This window comes from Lepus europaeus, chromosome 9, assembly GCF_033115175.1.
Source record: "Lepus europaeus isolate LE1 chromosome 9, mLepTim1.pri, whole genome shotgun sequence".
Lineage (NCBI taxonomy): Eukaryota > Metazoa > Chordata > Mammalia > Lagomorpha > Leporidae > Lepus > Lepus europaeus.
In genome coordinates this window covers 42702607-42721179 of record NC_084835.1, presented here as the reverse complement: position 1 = coordinate 42721179, position 18573 = coordinate 42702607, and the positions used below count along the sequence as shown (strand labels likewise).

At 39.3% G+C, this 18573-nt stretch overlaps 1 protein-coding gene across 1 annotated transcript in view; it reads right to left on the bottom strand.

Moving 5' to 3' along the window:
• Positions 1-389: 389 nt before the first annotated feature.
• The window catches only part of TAFA1 (TAFA chemokine like family member 1), a 583551-nt gene continuing 565367 nt past the window's right edge, over positions 390-18573 (bottom strand). Inside the window, exons 3-4 of the mRNA XM_062200197.1 lie at positions 6341-6465; positions 390-407 (exon numbers count right to left, since the gene is read on the bottom strand). Of these exons, the coding sequence (XP_062056181.1) occupies positions 390-407; positions 6341-6465 (143 nt within the window). The remainder of the gene's footprint in view (positions 408-6340; positions 6466-18573) is intronic.

Genomic DNA, 18573 nt, shown 5'->3' with positions numbered 1-18573 from the left:
AAGAGATAACACCAGCCGTCTCAAACAGTGGTACTGTTCATTTCTTGAAGAGAATATATAATATTTCAAAATATTATATATACATATATTTCAAATGGTACAAAGTAACTGTAGATCCAAATTAGAAGACGGTTGATCCTTCACGATACCCACAATTTTCACTGAGAAAACCCTTTTTAAAAATCCACTTTCCATGTTGTTGCCAAAAACTCCGAGTCTTCTCACTATGGGGTATTTCATTACACACAGTAAATGCACTATGATTATCTGGTAACCAGTCAAAGTGCACAGAAGCAATCCATTTGGTTTGTAAATGTGTAAGATGTTTGGAATTCTCAAAATGTGTTTTCCACAGGATTGATTTTCCTTTATTATCACAAAAGCTTCTGTTAGGTTCTTGGATGGATCTGAAACCAAACAAAGAGAATTTCAGCGAGAGATGCAGTAAATGGAGGCACAAAAATAATACAATTATTCAGTAAATGAGGACCTCTTGAATCTTTATGATGTTGCTTCCTTCAGATGATCCGAAGTAAGAAAACATTCTTTAAAAATTAGAGCAGTTCTCGAATGGTGAGCAAAGCATATTTGACAGGCTATGATATTTTCATCACTGAATTAAGTTAATTAGTGTCACAACTAAGGGGAAAGACTCTTGGAACAATGTTTATCTGCGATTCTCTTCATGGACGTGTGACCTATGCAGCTGCACAGGGTTCTGAAAAGGGCCTCACACTGTGTTTAATACCCTGTTATTATTTTCTTGAACTTGTTAGTACTTTTTGAGCAAAAACCCGCATTTTCATTTTTTCAAGGGGCCCTGCAAATTACATAATCACTCCTGTGTCTATCTGATGCAATTTGACCTCAGCAGGTCACTTCGTGGTCTTGTTCAGGTTGAGCTGTTCTAAGACACAGAGTGGTGGTATAAGGTTATCACAAAGGTTAGACCACATCTATATAGGAACATAGGAGATCTTGGCAAGATGGACAACTGCTCTGCTCAAGGATACATTGTTAAGGGCAGTCAAGAGCACACTTCTATAACTTGATTCGATTTAATCCATTTGAATATGGTCCCCCAAAATGAAATATTCAAAATCAAACATGCACAGAGAACCACTGGTGTATAGTATGACTGATGATTTTAACAGAGTTGAAGTCTTTAGAGTTCAAGGAAAAAACGGCTTTCTTGTCATCTCTGAATTCTTTATAGTTTTAGAAATTCAGGGTTCTGATTCCGGAAGTGGAAGTCCATTTGAGGCTTTTAGAGTTAGGCAGGAATAGCAATAAAAGTCTGCATCCAAGATGGGTTGGACAAAGTCAGCATGTATGAGAAATTTCCATGTATTTATTTTCATATCCTTTCCTTTTGATTTCCTACATTCCAGTGGCCTTTAGCCTTTTTCTTACACTGGGGGAGGAGAAAGTGGTGTTTCCAAAATGGAATGTAAATTGCCTTTTTGTCCCTCTGACCCTGGTCTCTATGGAAGACCAGGACCTCTGTCAAGTTCACCAGCACATCCACAAGATGTTAATACTGTAAATTTGGATAGCAGAGCCTTTAATATATTTATTGGCTAAAAAAATAAATGAGTTCACTTGAATCTGAAGTAACAGTGATAGGACCATTTGGTTTATTCTTCCTGCCTTCCTGTAATCTTCAAATCTCTCAACCTTTTCATGCTTATTAATGTTTCCTTCTTATTTTCCAATTCTTTATCCCTCTGGCCAGCAACTGTTATTATCTCTTTAGAATCTTTCTTTCTTTCTCTTAAAAAGTATTTCATGCAAAAATGGACTGGAAGTAAGGATTAGAAAGCCATGGGCTCTCAGAACATTCCAGAGCATGTACAAGTTGAAGAGAAGCTGAGATATGTCAAAGATGGTACTTTTTCATTCCACTCATATAAAAACATTGGGGGCAATTAGAATAGGTAGAGACTCACAAAATCTGAGTTACTGTCAGGATGAAGGACCCAGTAGACTGTGGACAAATGGCATGGTGGATTAGGGTTGGGCCAATTTGAACAAATGGCCATGGTAGTCACTTGTACAATCTCGGCTCTTCCTCCTTTAAGGAATGAAATTTGTGTACGAACTGTTGATCTCACTAGTCTGGAAGAGCCTCTCATATTGTATTGAGGCAAATCCAAAGTTGTTTGCTGCTTGCTAAGGCTTTACATTGGGTTATGTGCTGCTGTTTTATTCTGCTATTTTTCCTTTCAAGTGACCTTGGTTTTCTCCTCATTTCAAGCCCCCTTCTTCTTCCTGTCCTCAAACAACTGATGCTAAGTTTGAGATAGAATTATCACATCATTGTCAAGTAACTTATTTCCTCCAGGGGAAGTCTGTCTTTCAAAATTAAGCCACTGTTCCTGAGTACATGGGATATAGTCTCTATAATGTCTAAGCTTACATATTTGTTAGGTTAAAGCCAATAAATAAAGGAGTGGATATCTAAAACAACAGGAAAAGAGCACTAGTCAATAATCAGACAAGTTAGTCTTACTACTAATTTTGCCAAGCAGTTTAATGAAGCAATTTATGTTAGGATCAAGCAGGGGTAAGGTAAAATTTGGCCATGAAACTTCATCCAGATGTACTATTCTTCTTCTACCCGGAGAGTATATGCCACTAGCTTTATTCTACTCTAAGCTGGTTTTGAGAAACCTCTCAGAGTTGCCAACTTCCTTCCTATATGGTGGCATCCAGGAGTTTTTTCTCCTCTTATGTTTTATTCTCCCAAATACCCCCAAAAGATTTTGCCCAATTCCACATCTCCTTTCTCCTTCCTTCAGTAACATAGTCACCCAGATGCAATTTTCCCAAGGTTTTCCTTAGAAAGCAGCCGGTCACCCTGGCTAATCACCATTCTCATTGTCTAGTAGTTTAAATGAAACACTGAATTTTCACTCTCTAGTCTTTTTAAAAATGAGTATCAGAACATTTTAAATGCATCACACTTTGAAACATCTGCTTATCTATATTTGCAAGACTCCTGAGAATTTTCTCTTAGAATGATTATTTTGGAAGTAACCTACAAAGTAGGATTGTATCTATGGAATACATGAAATCTGTTCCCTTTAATATTAACAAAAGAAAATAAACAAAAAAAGAATTTAAAACTCTTTTTTTAATATAGGGAAAGAGAATGGGGTCCAGGGATTTTTCTTGCAATAATTTTTACATTGGAGTTACTTTTAAAGTAATAGTATGATGGCAAGTCTCAGTTGCCCTTAATAGTTTGGGTTATTTCTTCAGCTTTTACAAAAGATTTATTTATTTATTTGAAATGCAGAGTGGAAACAAGAGAAGGTGAGTGAGAGCGAGAGAGAGATAAAGATCTCCCATGCCCACCGGTTCACTTCCCAAATGGCTGCAACAGCCATGGCTGGGCTAGGACGACATAGGAGTCTAGAACTCTACGTGGGTCTCCCATGTAGGTGGCAGGGGTCTAGGTATTTCTGCCATCTTCTGCTGCTTTGCTGGGCACATTAGCAGGGATCTGGATTGTAAGAACAGCAGGGACTGGAACCAGTGCTCTAATATGGGATGCTGGTGTTGCAAGTGATGCTTAACCCACTGCACCACAATACCTAGTCTCTTTTCTATTTTCTTTGGATCAGCTTTACACACCAGACCAAAAGATGTTCTTTTCTTTGTTTTTTTCCTTCCCTCTTTGATATGAATAGGACAAGGTAGATGTACAACTTATAATGAGAACATGAATTTGTGAATGAAATCATTAAAAGTAAAATTGCGAAGTAATGCTATAACTAGTACTGAAACAGTATTTTACACTTTATGTTTCTGTGTGGGTGCAAACTGATGAAACCTTTACTTAATATATACTAAATCGATCTTCTGTATATAAAGATATTGAAAATGAATCTTGATGTGAATGGAATGGGAGAGGGAGTGGGAGATGGGGGGGTGCGAATGGGAGGAAAATTATGGGGGAGGGGAAGCCACTGTAATCCATAAACTGTACTTTGGAAATTTACATTTACTAAATTAAAAAAAAGAAATCAAGTACTCAAAAAAAAAAAGTAAAATTGCTGTAGTGTGTAGGCACACTGGGGCTCTGGAGTACAAGAGAAAGTAATAAAAACCTACTGTCAGAGACTGTGATCTCAGGAGAGGTGCTTGCTCACCACTTTTCTAGAACAGAAGGCTCTAACATGCATCCTGTGGAATTTCTTGGTGACTTTTGTGTGCAAACTACGTTTCATTGTGAATTTCTTAGGTAGGTAAGGGAGACACTGTATGTCAAAGGTGTTGGAGTTCCCGGAAAGTTTAAAAAGTCTATGTTTTTGAGTGTTCTCTTTTTCTGTCTATAAATACAGACTTGAGAATTCTAAGTTGTCTCATACATGACTGTAAAGTAGACTCTTATTTCCTGGCTTGAAACAGACTCATTTCTCAGAGTAAGTACATCCTCAGTTTTCAAACCAACTGCAAGGACAATGTGTGTCTCTTACATATCCAGCTGTCTAGTTGTGCTCTGCCCATCCAGGGTGGTGGCAAACAGTGCGCTCTAGCCTCCTTGACCCTGATCAGATTCTGCGCACAACTCCTGTGATGCCAGATAATGGATGTTCTGCGCACAACTCCTGTGATGCCAGATAATGGATGTTTGGGAGTGTATTTATAACATGCTCAAGCATTTTGTAATATACTTGACAGAGGTCAAATCAAAGAAGTCACAGAGGTCAATAAAGAGGAAGTGACAATTTTTATTTTATTTTATTGAGTTTATATTATATCTTCCAAAGAGTCTCCTAGTTGCTTCTCTTAGAACTTTATGTATTTGAATCTCAAAAACATTTGACTATCCTTATGTTCGTGTACTTGAGTTTTAGGTCTGCAGAGATCATGAAAGCAAGACTTACCTTCTATAATGAGTGATTGGTTCTCCTTTAGATTGGGGAATAGAGTTTTGGAAGCAAAGCCAGTAGCAACATGTTTATAGAGTAGGTAATTGGGGACCATCCATACTGCACATAATTAAGAGTAGCTTAAATCAAACCAATTTTTGAGAGCACCTCCAAATTATTTGACAAAATCATTTTCAGGCAAAAATGACCAAAGGAAAGTACGATATTCCTCTTCCCCTAGCTAATCAAAATTATTTCTCTAAGGAAATGGCAAAAGCCAGGCTCATTTGTGAATATTCTTTTCTGCATGTATTGCCTTGAAATGAAACACAATAGTCCCTGGTGAGCTACAGGTACATGCAGAAGTGTGTCAGCAATGCAGGGTAGTTCAGAAGTTCCTCCTAGCCACAGGCTGGAGAGGTATGGCCATGGTTAGTATGATCTATAAAGGCAACCAAATTTGACATTCAAAGTATCTCTACTTATTCTATATTTGAAAAACAAGAGCTTTATAGAGTATTAGATAACATTACTCTTATTTATTTTAGCATCAAGTATAAGTAAGAGTTAAGTATACTTATGAAGAGATGATGCTGAGAAGGATCACATTAAGACTCATAATATGGGACTGGATGCCTTTCAAAGTAAGGCATCATTTGTAGACTAAAAGTTTAATATATGAGGTCTGTAACTGGTGGAGCTTGCTTTAAAAATATTCAAATACACACACATACATACCAGGGCTTATCTTGAGTTGGTACATATGTAGATAAATATACTGATTGCTAAAATATTGACATGCATTTATATTAATGGGCAAATCATCACTGCCTGATATTTCCCAAGCATCCTCCAATCCCTTCGTGATTCCCAGACTGTTCAGTCCCTATAGCGCTAGTGGCTGCCCTAACTGGGTATCTATCTCGCTCTAGGCACCAATTCTGAGGGTAGGATAGCCTTTCCCTACAGGTTGTCATTGTAAATTTTGAAGATTACTCCTGAATTAACAAGAGAAATCAAGAAGTGATTCTAACACCTCACAAAAACCTCTCACTTCTCTAAAATACCATCAAATAATTCCTTTAAAGAGTTGGAGACAATGGCTGAAAGGGTCTGAATGAATTAGATGAGGCCCTTACTTGATTGTCATTCTGAGCACCATTGTTATGTGAATTATTCGAATAATTACCTCACTGTTCCCTTTCCCTCAGGCTATGACAGCCCAGCTTTATTTATGAGTCTGTAAGAGAAGCACTATACTGCTCTATGAGGAAAAGTCAAGTTCAAAGTCTGACTTATTCATGAACAGACACTGATCTGCACAGTTACCAATATGTTCAGTCAGGGAAAAAATCTCTTTTCTTTTCCATTCAAAGTTTCTCTGGATGCTGTTTGCACAACACCAAGGCAGAGAGCTCAGTATGTAACATGCATGAGACATGGGAAATCAGTGAACTTACTCGTGTGGTCTTAATTTTGTTGCCTGTTGCGCACATCCATCCAGAATTGTCAGGGAGTGTCTTACATTCTTCTCCCTCTAGACAAGGCTCCATCTCACACCACCATTTCCCAATCACAATGGAGGCTGTGTGGAAAAACAGGACAGCACTGTGTTTGTAATTCATCTAGACCACCTGGGCATGCACACCATATCCTTCTTCAGGTTTTTTTTTTTTTTTTTTTTTTTTTGACAGGCAGAGTTAGTGAGAGAAAGAGAGACAGAGAGAAAGGTCTTCCTTCTGTTGGTTCACCCCTCAAATGGCTGCTACAGCTGGCACTGTGCTGATCCGAAGCCAGGAGCCAGGTGCTTCCTCCTGGTCTCCCATGCGGGTGCAGGGCCTAAGGACCTGGACCATCCTCCACTGCCTTCTCGAGCCACAGCAGAGAGCTAGACTGGAAGAGGAGCAACTGGGACAGAATCCCGTGCCCCACCCGGGACTAGAACCCGGGGTGCCAGCACCGCAGGGGACGGATTAGCCAAGGGAGCCATGGCACCAGCCCCTATTCAGGTTTTAAAGCTTTTGGAAGCACAGAAAGCCTACTTTCATCTCCCGTGACTATGAAAATTCTGTTATGAAAAACAGGATTTCAGTTTATCAACCTCATAACATATATATAATTACATTGTTAGGTTTCATCAAGCAGCAACTTGTCCAAAATCTATTTCAATGATGAAAACATGTGCAATGGGGAGACTCGTTCTTTGGGCCTTTAGGAAATTCTGCTAGATTTTGTATGTCATGGACCCTGTACCATTTCTTTTCGGTGAAGCAGACAAAGAGCCAGGTGCTGTTCAGAATGACTTCTTTCCAGATAGGTTAGTTGATCTGCCCAGCATCAGGGTTTACGTCCTTAGCCCAGAGCCTTGGAGAACTTCAAAGATGCAGCAAAAGAGAAAAATGAACAGACTGCAAGGACAGAAGGAAAGTTGCAAAATAAAAGTCAAGAGGAATAATACCTGAGGACATTTCTTTCCAGTCAAAATTATGGCTGGTAGGATTGTGGCTTCTTTCAAATGTTTGATAGGACACGAGTGCAACTCTCACACGCAGAACTGTTGATTAAAAATCAGCCCTCCTTTTCAGGCTGATGTCAAGGATGGCCAGAGTAAGAAGCTGCCACCAAGTTTAGCATATTTGTGTTTTGATAATGAGATTCTAGAACCAGATACTAGAACCACTCAAGGCAAATCAAGAAGCTCCACATCCCTCTTCATGTTTTGAGTGAAAAATAATTTCTACCTGAGCACTGGTCATTTCTGCAGTTCTTCAAGGCCTTTGCTCTTCTCAGATTCGTATGGACTTTTCTATTTTGAAGCATCAAGGCATGAGCCTTGTTTGTTTTGTGAGACTTCCCAATGGGCTGTTTTGGGACTGGGCCGAGACTCTTATCTACTTCTTTATATTCTCATCCATCAATACCCACATCCCAAAGAGGAGTCTTCACCATGATGTTTAAACCTCACACTGACAAAGAAATCAAGTGACATCTGTTAATGCCACAGAAGATCCATATTAAAATGGAATGCAGTAAACTCTGCAGTGAGCAGGTGCACGTGGGAATTGTCTACTCACTCAGCATTCACCAGACAATAGATTGCCTCCTTAAAACACAATGATTTAAACATGAAAGACATCTGTGTTTAGGCTTTCCTTCTATGCTTTCTTTGTTTTGGTCTTTCCCTCCCTTAAAATTCAGTGTTCCTCAATTTTCACTTTGAGTGAAATTACCATGTAGGGTTACATATGCAAACTCAGATGTACTTGGGGCCACAACACCTGGCTCCTGGCTTTGACCTGGCCCAGCCCTGACTGGTTCCTCCATGTGGGGAGTAGACTTGCAGATGGAAGGCCTCTCTGTCTCCCTCCCCCTGTTACTCTACCTTTCAAACAAAATAAATTAAAAAAAAAAAGTCAGGTGTACTCTATTACGTTGTCAATTTAAGAAATTTTTCAAAAATAATTTTTCCATGTTTTATTTTTTGCCTTACAGGTGAGCCAGGCCAGTACACTTCAATTGTACCTTTCCTGGATCTGGTGAGCAAGGCATCACACACGAGGTAAAATCTTGTTAACAGTCCAGACAATATGAGCAATAACAAGATATTTTGATAAAACAGAGTGAAACAGAAGACAGAAATCCTCCACTGCGTCCAAACCCTTTACAGAGTACAAAATGATTCTAAGAGTTCTTCATTTTTATTTATTTATTTGCATTTTAATAGCATGGGTTATATCCAGGCATGAGGCAATGGAAGACTGTTGACCTGGTCAAAAAGACTTATTTGACTATGTCACCACTTTAAGAAACAACTTTTAAGAAAAGCACATGTTTGGGTGGCAAGAACAACGCACAAAGTGTTCAAAGAGGTTAAAAAATTATAAAAATTTGGGGGAAAGTAAGATAAAAATCAGCATTTGGCAGCATTTTTTTGAAAAGCCATTATCGGAAGCTGCCTTTTGGCTGGCACTTCCTTAGCACATTTATTAGCACATACGATGTGTATTCCTTGCTAGCCTGCCTCCTATTTCAATATCACTGCCCTGAAAATGAGGCATTAGGACTGGAAACTCTCTGAGCGCGGCTCTGAGATGAAAGAGCTGGTCCCAACACTCCTTCAATTTAGCATGCTCCATTCTTTCTGCACGAAAGCATGCCAATAAATGAACACCTGCCGATGGGGTCAGCCTTTAGTATTTTCTGCCTTCTTCTAAGAAGCCTGGGTCTTCTTCCTTTAAGTTGCTCTCTGCCCTATTGGAGCTGACCTACTTTGATGCATGCTAACAAGTAGTTTCCTTTTTTTTATTTTTTTTTTTCCAGCATGAATGTCTCCTAAATGAAAATGTAGACAGTAGGAAAAAAAAAAAAAACAAAGTCTCCAAATCCTATATATAATCTTTAATTTAAAATTTGTAATGATCCACTGACTCAAGGGAGAAAAGAAAAGTCTTTCTAAATAAAAATGTCCTCAGACCTGCTTATAATAGCTAAAAATTCATGTGACAGTTGCCTCTCCTAAACTGAGTTTTATGATCTGGCACTATCTTCTGGCTTATTCGAATCTAGTTCATTCTTTCAGTGTTGCTTTTGTAAAAATGCTACTGAGCCAATCTTGTTTATGACTTAAGTGTTATTGTGATAATTTAGAAATATATCTCTTAGGGCTGGTGCTGTGGTATAGTGGATAAAGCCGCTGCCTGCAGTGCCAGCATCTCAAAAGAGCACAGGTTCGAGTCCCGGCTGCTCCTCTTCCCATCCAGCTCTCTGCTGTGGCCTGGGAAAGCAGTAGAAGATGGCCCAAGTCCTTGGGCCCCTGCACCTCCACGGGAGACCCAGAGGAATCTCCTGGCTCCTGGCTTTGGATAGGCGCAGCCTCAGCCATTGCGGCCATCTGGGGAGTGAACCAGCGGATGGAAGACCTCTCTCTGTCTCTACCTCCCTCTGTAACTATTCCAAATAAATGAAATAAAAAATCTTTAAAAAAAAAGATAAAAAACCTTTGTCCTCCTTAGGCCTTTCTCACACACACATAGGATAATTTCTAACTTTCGACCTAAAATTCACCTCTCAAGAGAGGTTAACTCATAAAATCCATGTGTGTGTGTGTGTGTGTGTGTGTGTGGAGAGAGAGAGAGACTCTGCTGAGTAAAATAATTGTATTGTATTACTAATAACAATGAATTTCATATCAAACACAAATACTCATGGAACATAAAAACATGTAGTTTATTATAAAATTAAATTAACTCAGAGCAGGCATTTGGTACAAGCTGTTAAGTGATTACTTAGGAAGCCCATATTCCATATTAGAGTGCCTGGTTCAAGTTCCCACTTTTCTGCTTCCAATCCGGCTTCATGCTAATAGGCGTGCTAGAAGGCAGCAGATGATGGCTTAAGTACTTGGGTGACCTGGATTGAGTTTCACGATCCTCATTTCATTCCAGCCCTTTTAGGCTGTTGTGAGCATTTGGGGAGGGAACCAGCAGGTGGAAGATGTCTCAAATAAAATAAGTAAAAGTTTTAAAAATTAAATTAAGAAAATCTGCTGGGCAAGAGAAAGTTTACCATATTTGGTTTTGTGTGGTCTGAGCCACACATTGCTTAATTTCATTAGTCACAGTGTTTTAATGTACTTCCTAAAAGTGAGCATTTTTGAAGTCAAGAGAAACTTGTGAGGTAGAAGAGTAGCTGTCCTACAAACCTTTTATTTCCTACAAAAACTTAATTAAGTATGTTATAAAAACTTTCTCTTGTCTAATTATTATTTAACAAAGATCTTTTTTTTTTTTTTTTTTTTGACAGGCAGAGTGGAGAGAGAGACAAAGAGAAAGGTCTTCTTTTTTGCTGTTGGTTCACCCTCCAATGGCCGCTGTGGCTGGCTCATCTCGCTGATCTGAAGCCAGGAGCCAGGTGCTTCTCCTGGTCTCCCATGCGGGTGCAGGGCCCAAGCACTTGGGCCATCCTCCATTGCCTTCCTGGGTCATAGCAGAGAGCTGGCCTGGAAGAGGGGCAACCGGGATAGAATCCGGCGCCTCAACCGGGACTAGAACCTGGTGTGGCGGCGCCGCAAAGCGGAGGATTAGCCTGTTAAGCCACGGTGCCGGCCAACAAAGATCTTTAAAGTCCCTTTTAACCCTGTGCTCTTCTGATATTTGCTCTATGAAATGTGCCATGTTCAGGGAAACATCTGTTACTCAAGTGTTTCAAGAATGTTCATCCTTCCTTGAGTCATTCCTAAAATCACTAAACCCACTTTAATCACAAGTCTTGATGTCTTCCTTCTACTGGGTCATTTTTCCAGAGCAAAAGAGAGACTATAAAAGGAGAATCAATCCATCTTTCACCACAATCCCTAAATGCAGTAGAAATCCTTTTGTCTTTTGTTGTTTTTACCGTTGTCCACTTATAAGGCATTTCCCATGGAAATACAGTGAGATACTAATAAATAAACATTATATTATATTGCCTAACATCTGCAGGCCCATATTTTATCATTTCAACAGATAATATTTGACTCTCAATTCAGCAACTGTTCATCAAAGTAATATCTAATACACTGAGTGATTAAATAAAGAACATGACAAAGTCCCTGACCTGAACTCTTATACTTCAGCCCTGGGTTTCTCAGTGAGGGACATTACTGTCATTTTGGCATGAATTACAGGAAGGAGGTAGGGATGAGCAATGACCTCTTCCCTCAGCACATGTGTTATTGTGCTGAAAATCAGACTTGAAACTCATGGGAGAGTAAAAGGATAAAACTTTAATATGACTGTATGACTGTGGAAGTTCTTAAAAACAAGAAGCTTGAGTTTTTTTTTAATATATGCATGAGTTAATGAAGATTCTAGAATCTAGATGCAATGAGTCAAAGGAAGACATGACTAAAACGTGGCTGGGGGAGTTGAATGTATCAGTGGTGTGAAAGATGGAACAAAGAAAAAGAATCTGGCAGAAGAGCCAGGTAAGTGTCATGGTATTCAAAAAGAGAAGGGACAAGGTTGTGATTCTGGATGCTCGCTCTAGAACTGTGAAGAAGCGGTGAAAGTGACGTAGGACAACTGAAGCAACGTCGCAGTCAGGAACTCAGCCATCTTCACTGTAACCCTAACTGCACTGGCCCTGGGTGCCTGTCTCTTCTTAGCAGACAACAGTCTTCTCTTGGACTAGCGACCAGACTGCATTCGTCTCTGAATGGCAAAGATGGGTTTGAAATTTGCAGATGAAAATTAAATAAAACAAAAGTAGTGCTTACAGTAGAGTAGTGCTTACGTGAGGATATCAGCAGCGCTCATATATTAATTTATAAGCCACTAGACTGAGTGTGACATTCAGTTAATATTCAATAAATATTAGCTATCATCATCTTTGTTGGTGTCTTTACTTTTATTACTCTAAGGGATAAAATCTCTCCAAATGGAAAAGGCAATGCTTCACAAATTTAGAGAACAAACCATTGTTGTTCAATATTATGCCAAACTCTCAGCTTGTTTTTATGACTTACGAGAGTTTGAGCATAAATTAAATGGTTGAACATATGATTATATTCATGTTCCCAGAAGTAGGTTATAAGTACATCAATCAAGACAAATTTCCAGCCTCATTTTTATGCAACCTGTCATGCAATTTAAGGCAATCGCTAGGACTTCATTAAAGGGAGGGGACAGCTCTTCAGCCTCCCTTTTTGCACAGGTTGTTGGAACAGCTGTTACAATGCTTTTCTTCAAAAGACCTGCAGTGGCTCCCTGTGTGTTACTGTCTTTATCAAAGCAAACAGAAAATTAAAGGCACTGCATACATTTCCCTGCAGTCACTTCAAACTCTCTCACCAGCACATGTTTAAGGCCAGGATCCACTCTGGAGTCATTGTGTATTGGTTAAGCCTCTAAGCTCCTGGGTATGCTGATAGAAGGATATGGTTTGAATCTTAAATTCATCACCCACTAGTAGCATAGTTTTGGAAAGTTAAAGACTCAGTTGCCTCACGTAAAGATGGAGTTATTAAAACCACAACTGGTTCTTATAAATTTGAGATGCGATAAGGCACCTTGCATAATGCCTAATAAGCTTTATGTGCAACACGTGGCGCTTATTAACATGACTTATCCACATGTCCATTATCAAGCCATGTATGCATCTATCCAATTACCTCATACAGAGTTAATGCCTTATCTTCAATGCAGGTTTACATTAATTCTGAGATATTTTTTTTTACAGATGGAATTGGGTTTCTTTATAGAATCTACAATATTTCTCAAAGACATACATAGATTTAATTGCTGCTGATGGAATTGATTAGTAGTGCATTTCTTCTACAAATTCTTTTTATTTAAGATTTATTTATTTATTTGCAAGTCAGAGTTACACAGAGAAAGAAGAGGCAGAGAGAGAGAGAGAGAGAGAGATCTTCCATCCGATGGTTCACTCCCCAATTGGCCGCAATGGCTGGAGCTGTGCTGATCTGAAGCCAGGAGCCAGAAGCCAGGAAGTGGCAGCAAGAGGAGTTCTCAAAGATGAAGTAATATAATCACTAAGTAATGAAAATGTTTCTTCTATTAAAACAAATAAGAATATATATAATGAGGCTGGCGCCGTGGCTTAACAGGCTAATCCTCCGCTTTGCGGCGCCGGCACACCGGGTTCTAGTCCCGGTTGGGGCGCCGGATTCTATCCCAGTTGCCCCTCTTCCAGGCCAGCTCTCTGCTATGGCCCGGGAAGGCAGTGGAGGATGGCCCAAGTGCTTGGGCCCTGCACCCGCATGGGAGACCAGGAGAAGCACCTGGCTCCTGGCTTTGGATCAGCGAGATGCGCCGGCCACAGCGGCCATTGGAGGGTGAACCAACGGCAAAGGAAGACCTTTCTCTCTGTCTCTCTCTCTCTCACTGTCCACTCTGCCTGTCAAAAAAGAAAAAAAAAAGAAAAAGAATATATATAATGATATAAAAGATCAACTTCACACAAATTTTAAGAGAAAGCCTAAAGTGGCAAGAAATCTCTTACTTGTGATGGGCTGTTTCAAGCTGTCTTACCACAATACAGGGTGTCAGCTCCTACTTATTTGAAAATAAGTCCTCTTCTCAGGGGACAGGGACTTTTCAGGGTCTTTTAAAAATTTTTGCCAACTCAAGGATACTCCTAATTACTGCCAACAATTCTCCTTTTCTCACACTAGGTGCCAGGGGTGGAGTACATTCAATATGCGATTACACTGGCCTGGAGTCTACTTATAAATCAAACACTAGGTTTTAGTCTGGCTTTCAAAGTTTCATTTTAGAAGTAAATTCAATTATTTGCATTTTTGCTTCTGTGTAGCAACCTAATTTTTAATTAATGGTTAAGAAAGAACACATTGAATCATGCTTACTAAACACATTTCCACTCTATATCCCTTGTATCTTTGAATTTAACTTTCTCCATTTAAAATATTTAGGAATGACCCTGAAGTTGAGAGCAGACATTAATTTGCAGCTTTGTTGAGGCACAGATGTTTCCAATGTACTTTATACGGTCAGCCAAAGAAAACGTTATGTTTTTCCACCTTGCTTTTAGAAGTAATACATACTCCTTTCTAACTTTCAAAGAATACAGATAATTATCCGAAGGAAAATAAATATCACCCATGATCCCATTTGGTAGAGGCATATTGTTACATTTGGGTATGTTTTCTTGCAAACTTAGAAATGGCTCATTGAGGAATATATTAGTATAAAAGAATTTTCCCAATTTTTGTAAAAGTACTTTAGGAGGGTATTATTAGAGTCGATAACACAGTTTTTGCTAGAATTGCTACAGATTTACCCTAATCAAATAATGTCAGTTAAGTACTCTTTCCTCTTTTCACATGTAAGGCAATTGCTTTTACGGTTATTGGTATATTAAAATATTGCTTTTGGTTGATTCTACTTTGCAACGGATCATACATATTAAATTATGCCCAGAAAATTCCTGGCATCAAGTTTATTTGCAAAGCTCGTGCTCACAGTCTTGGCAGTAATGGGATAGTTGTACACTGATTGTAAGGTCTTTCATTTTAATCTCACTTCCACTAGAGAAGATTGATATAAATAAAATTTAAATAGAAAACACATTTCAGACGCCAGCAGTGAAAAAGACTTTGTCAGCCTAAGAAAAGGTATCAATTTTCTCTACTTTATTCAATAAGTTGTGAGTCATTTTCCAAATGGATTAGATTAAAGGAAAGTTCAAATACCCAGTGAGATGCTCTTGGCACTGATGGAGACTTTTAGACAAGGGAGAAAGAACAGGGCACACAAAACCTCTTAGGCCACTTCAGATCTATAAAAATTGATACCAACTAGGGAAGAAGTGTCTCTAACCCCGAACTCACCTATTGCCTCAGAAGCCAAATCCTGGGGAATTGAATGAGGCACATTGGTTCTCTTATTTTATTAAGGTGTCATGGGTGGCTGAGTGAATTACAACTGAGAACATGGAGCCTTTAGGAGGTTTGAGGTCTGAATAAAAGCTCCTGGCTCCCAGGGCTTTATATGCCTATCTCACAGACCCTGGTGAATGTGCTAATGCAGATGTTTAATAAAATAAGGGAAAAACATGATACAATACCTGCTCCTACAGTCTCTGGGGGAGACCAATGCCTTCAGGTTTGTTGTAATTAATTGAACTTCAGAAAATATGATTTGACTTTCATGTAAAGATGAAATGTGTAAATCTTGATCATAAAGCATTCAAATCTAATTTGATTTGTATGTGTTTGAAATGGGAAAAAACTGATAATCGATTATTTCTGTAACTTAGCAAAAAGTGCCCAGTAGCCCTGTGGAAAACCCCTTTCTTCATCAGACCCTTGAGAAGTGGAAAGTAATAGTTAACTGCTTTTCTTTTTTCCCTGACAAAATGCTTATGATTACCATGGTTATTTTTGTGAAGTTGTCTGGGTTGTTAGGAAGAGTTTAGCTTTACTTATCAAAAAAAATTTATATACCATCTTCTCTATGCTTGGCATTATTTAATACAGGAGCAGTCTGAGCTACAGAAAAAGCATACCCGAACTTTCACCTGAGTTTTAAAATAGACGGGGAAATGAGTGATGACATAATATTCTTATTTTTACATACTTAACTGCAATAATAGCAAATGCTCTGCTTTAAAAAAAAAAAAGCTGGAATCTGACTACAGAGACAGCCCATGCACATAGGAAAAGAAAACTTCCAGTATTGACACTTTGCAATTTACTTGTTCATGGCAACAATGGCATCAAGAAAGCTGAAATGTCAAAGGATGCCAGGAATATGATTGTGGCAAGGTTTCAGATATCTATCTGCAAAAAGTTTGGAATCACAGCTCTATTGCCTCAAACCACACAGCCCCTACTCTTCTGGCTGAATTTCACAGCTGTAAATTGGAAGCCAGATGGAACGCTTTACCGAAAGTCAATAGTAAAACCTAGAAACTTGGAACAGTTCTTTGCAATCTGGTGGCTGAGAACTCCAGGGTGGTGGGGAGCATGGTGGCAGTTGGACAGCTTATTTTACTAGCAGTCATGATTTAGTAATGCTGATCCATTTTTCAAAATTTACCATCTATTACTGTCAGGTAATATTAATTTCTCATTTTCTGATTGCAGAAAAGACCACAAATTCTTTCCCTTCTCCCAAGACCACTCACACCTTTGCAAAATGACTTGGCTCCTGATGTCATCAAGGAAGACAGAGCACCCTCCCAGCCCTTCTGGTTGGGTTTGACCCTGTGATTTGACCAATCAGTTATCAGCAAACATGATACAAGGAGAGGTTTGAAAGTATTTGTGCTTGGGGCTTGCTCTTTGTGCAACCTTGTTTAGCCCTAACTGAGCTAGCTGGGACCAAAGGAACTGCCTACCCAACACAAAATCACCAGTGTTACATTTTTGTTGCTTTAAGCATTCAGTATGAAAAGATTTATTACACAGCAAACAGAAATGACATGAATAGCAAGAAAATAACCTTTTAAAATGAATACATCTAAGTAAATTTAAAGAAAAACATCAAGCAAATGATGAAAAAAGACAATGTACTGGTATAACAAAAATTTGAGGATACTATGAGAGTGACAGAAGCTTTGGAAATCTGATGTAAGATTGTTAGGTATTCTTCACCTAAATCCAACAAGTGGACCCATTCAATATGATGCATATTGTGGAAAAATGTATATTACAAAAAAAACCTGCACAGATTTCTTTATTTTTGGCAGCACAGTTATCTTTTAGTTTCATTTTCCACAAAATTTTACAAAAAGATTTATTTATTTATTTGAGAGCCAGAGTTACACAGAAAAAAGGAAAGGCAGAGATTGAGAGAGAGAGAGAGAGAGAGAGAGAGATAGTTTCTATTTGCTGGTTCACTCTACAATGGCCCAATGGCCATATCAGCCAGGGCTGAGTCAGGCCAAAGCCAGGAGCCAGTAGCCAGGAGACAGGACCCAGGAGCTTCTTCCTTGTCTCCCATGTGGGTGCAGAGCACCAAGTACTTATACCATGATACCATGTTCCTCTGCTTGTCAAGGAGCATTAGCAGGAAGCTGGATTGGAAGTGGAGCAGCCAGGACTTGAACTGGCAACTGGCCCCTGTGTGGGATGGTTGCATTGCAGTCAGTGGCTTAACTCACTACTCCAAAATGCCGGCCCCTCCACAAACTATCTGAAGTCCACTTGCATATGTGCTTTCTTCTTGTATTTAAAAGGAAGCAGGAATCATATCAGAGTAGGTATCAATGCAAAGAAAATCTAGGCCTTTGAAAATGAAAGTTAAACATAACCCAAACTTTCATATCCACAGTAGACTTAAATATCAAGGCAACAAGTAGATGAAAATGCTTTAGTACAGTAGATCATTATTAAGACTGTTATTTTAGGGGCTGGTGCTGTGGCATAGAGGGTTAGGCCTCCAGCTGTGGTGCTGGCATCCTATATGGCTGACAGTTCCAGTTCCAGCTGCTCCACTTCCAATCCAGCTTCCTGCTGATGTTCCTCAGAAAGCAGCAGAGGGCAGCCCAAGTGCTTGGCCCCTGAAGCTATGTGAAAGACCTCAAAGAGGCTCCTGGCTCCTGGCTTCAGCCTAGCCCTAGCCATGTGGCCATTTGTGGAGTGAACCAGTAGATGGAAATTTCTCTCTCTCTCTTTCTCTCCCTCCCTCCCTCCCTCCCTCCTCTGTGTCTCTGCCTTTCAAATAAATGAAGAGATAATTTTTTAAAAGAGTGTTATTTTAGTATTCATATTTTAAGGGGATATTGTATTTAAATCAAATGCAAGTGTATATATGAATTTTTGCCTCTTAAAGCATTCATGTAAGAATTAAGCCTCTCCCTAGTATCTCCATCATCCTCTCTTCCCATAGAAACACATATACTTTTCCCACTGCATTTGAAATGTCCAAATCCTGGCATAGGGGTAATCTCTGAAATACTCCAGTCACCCAGAAATAGACCTGGAAGCCTTCTTCTTTCTGATCCAGTGGCTCTGAATGGAATCTTGTGGCCAGAATCTTTCTATCTCATTCCTCTCTACCATCACACATTGCTCTCATCGCTTGGTCTGCTCTGATTCCACTGGATCACTCAGTGTAGGCTCTTAACTTCTTACCACCTCAAATGACATACTTACTGTCATTGAGAATGTGAGAAATGACCCACATGACTTACACCTGGTCTAACGAAGTTTAACGAAAGGGCAATGACA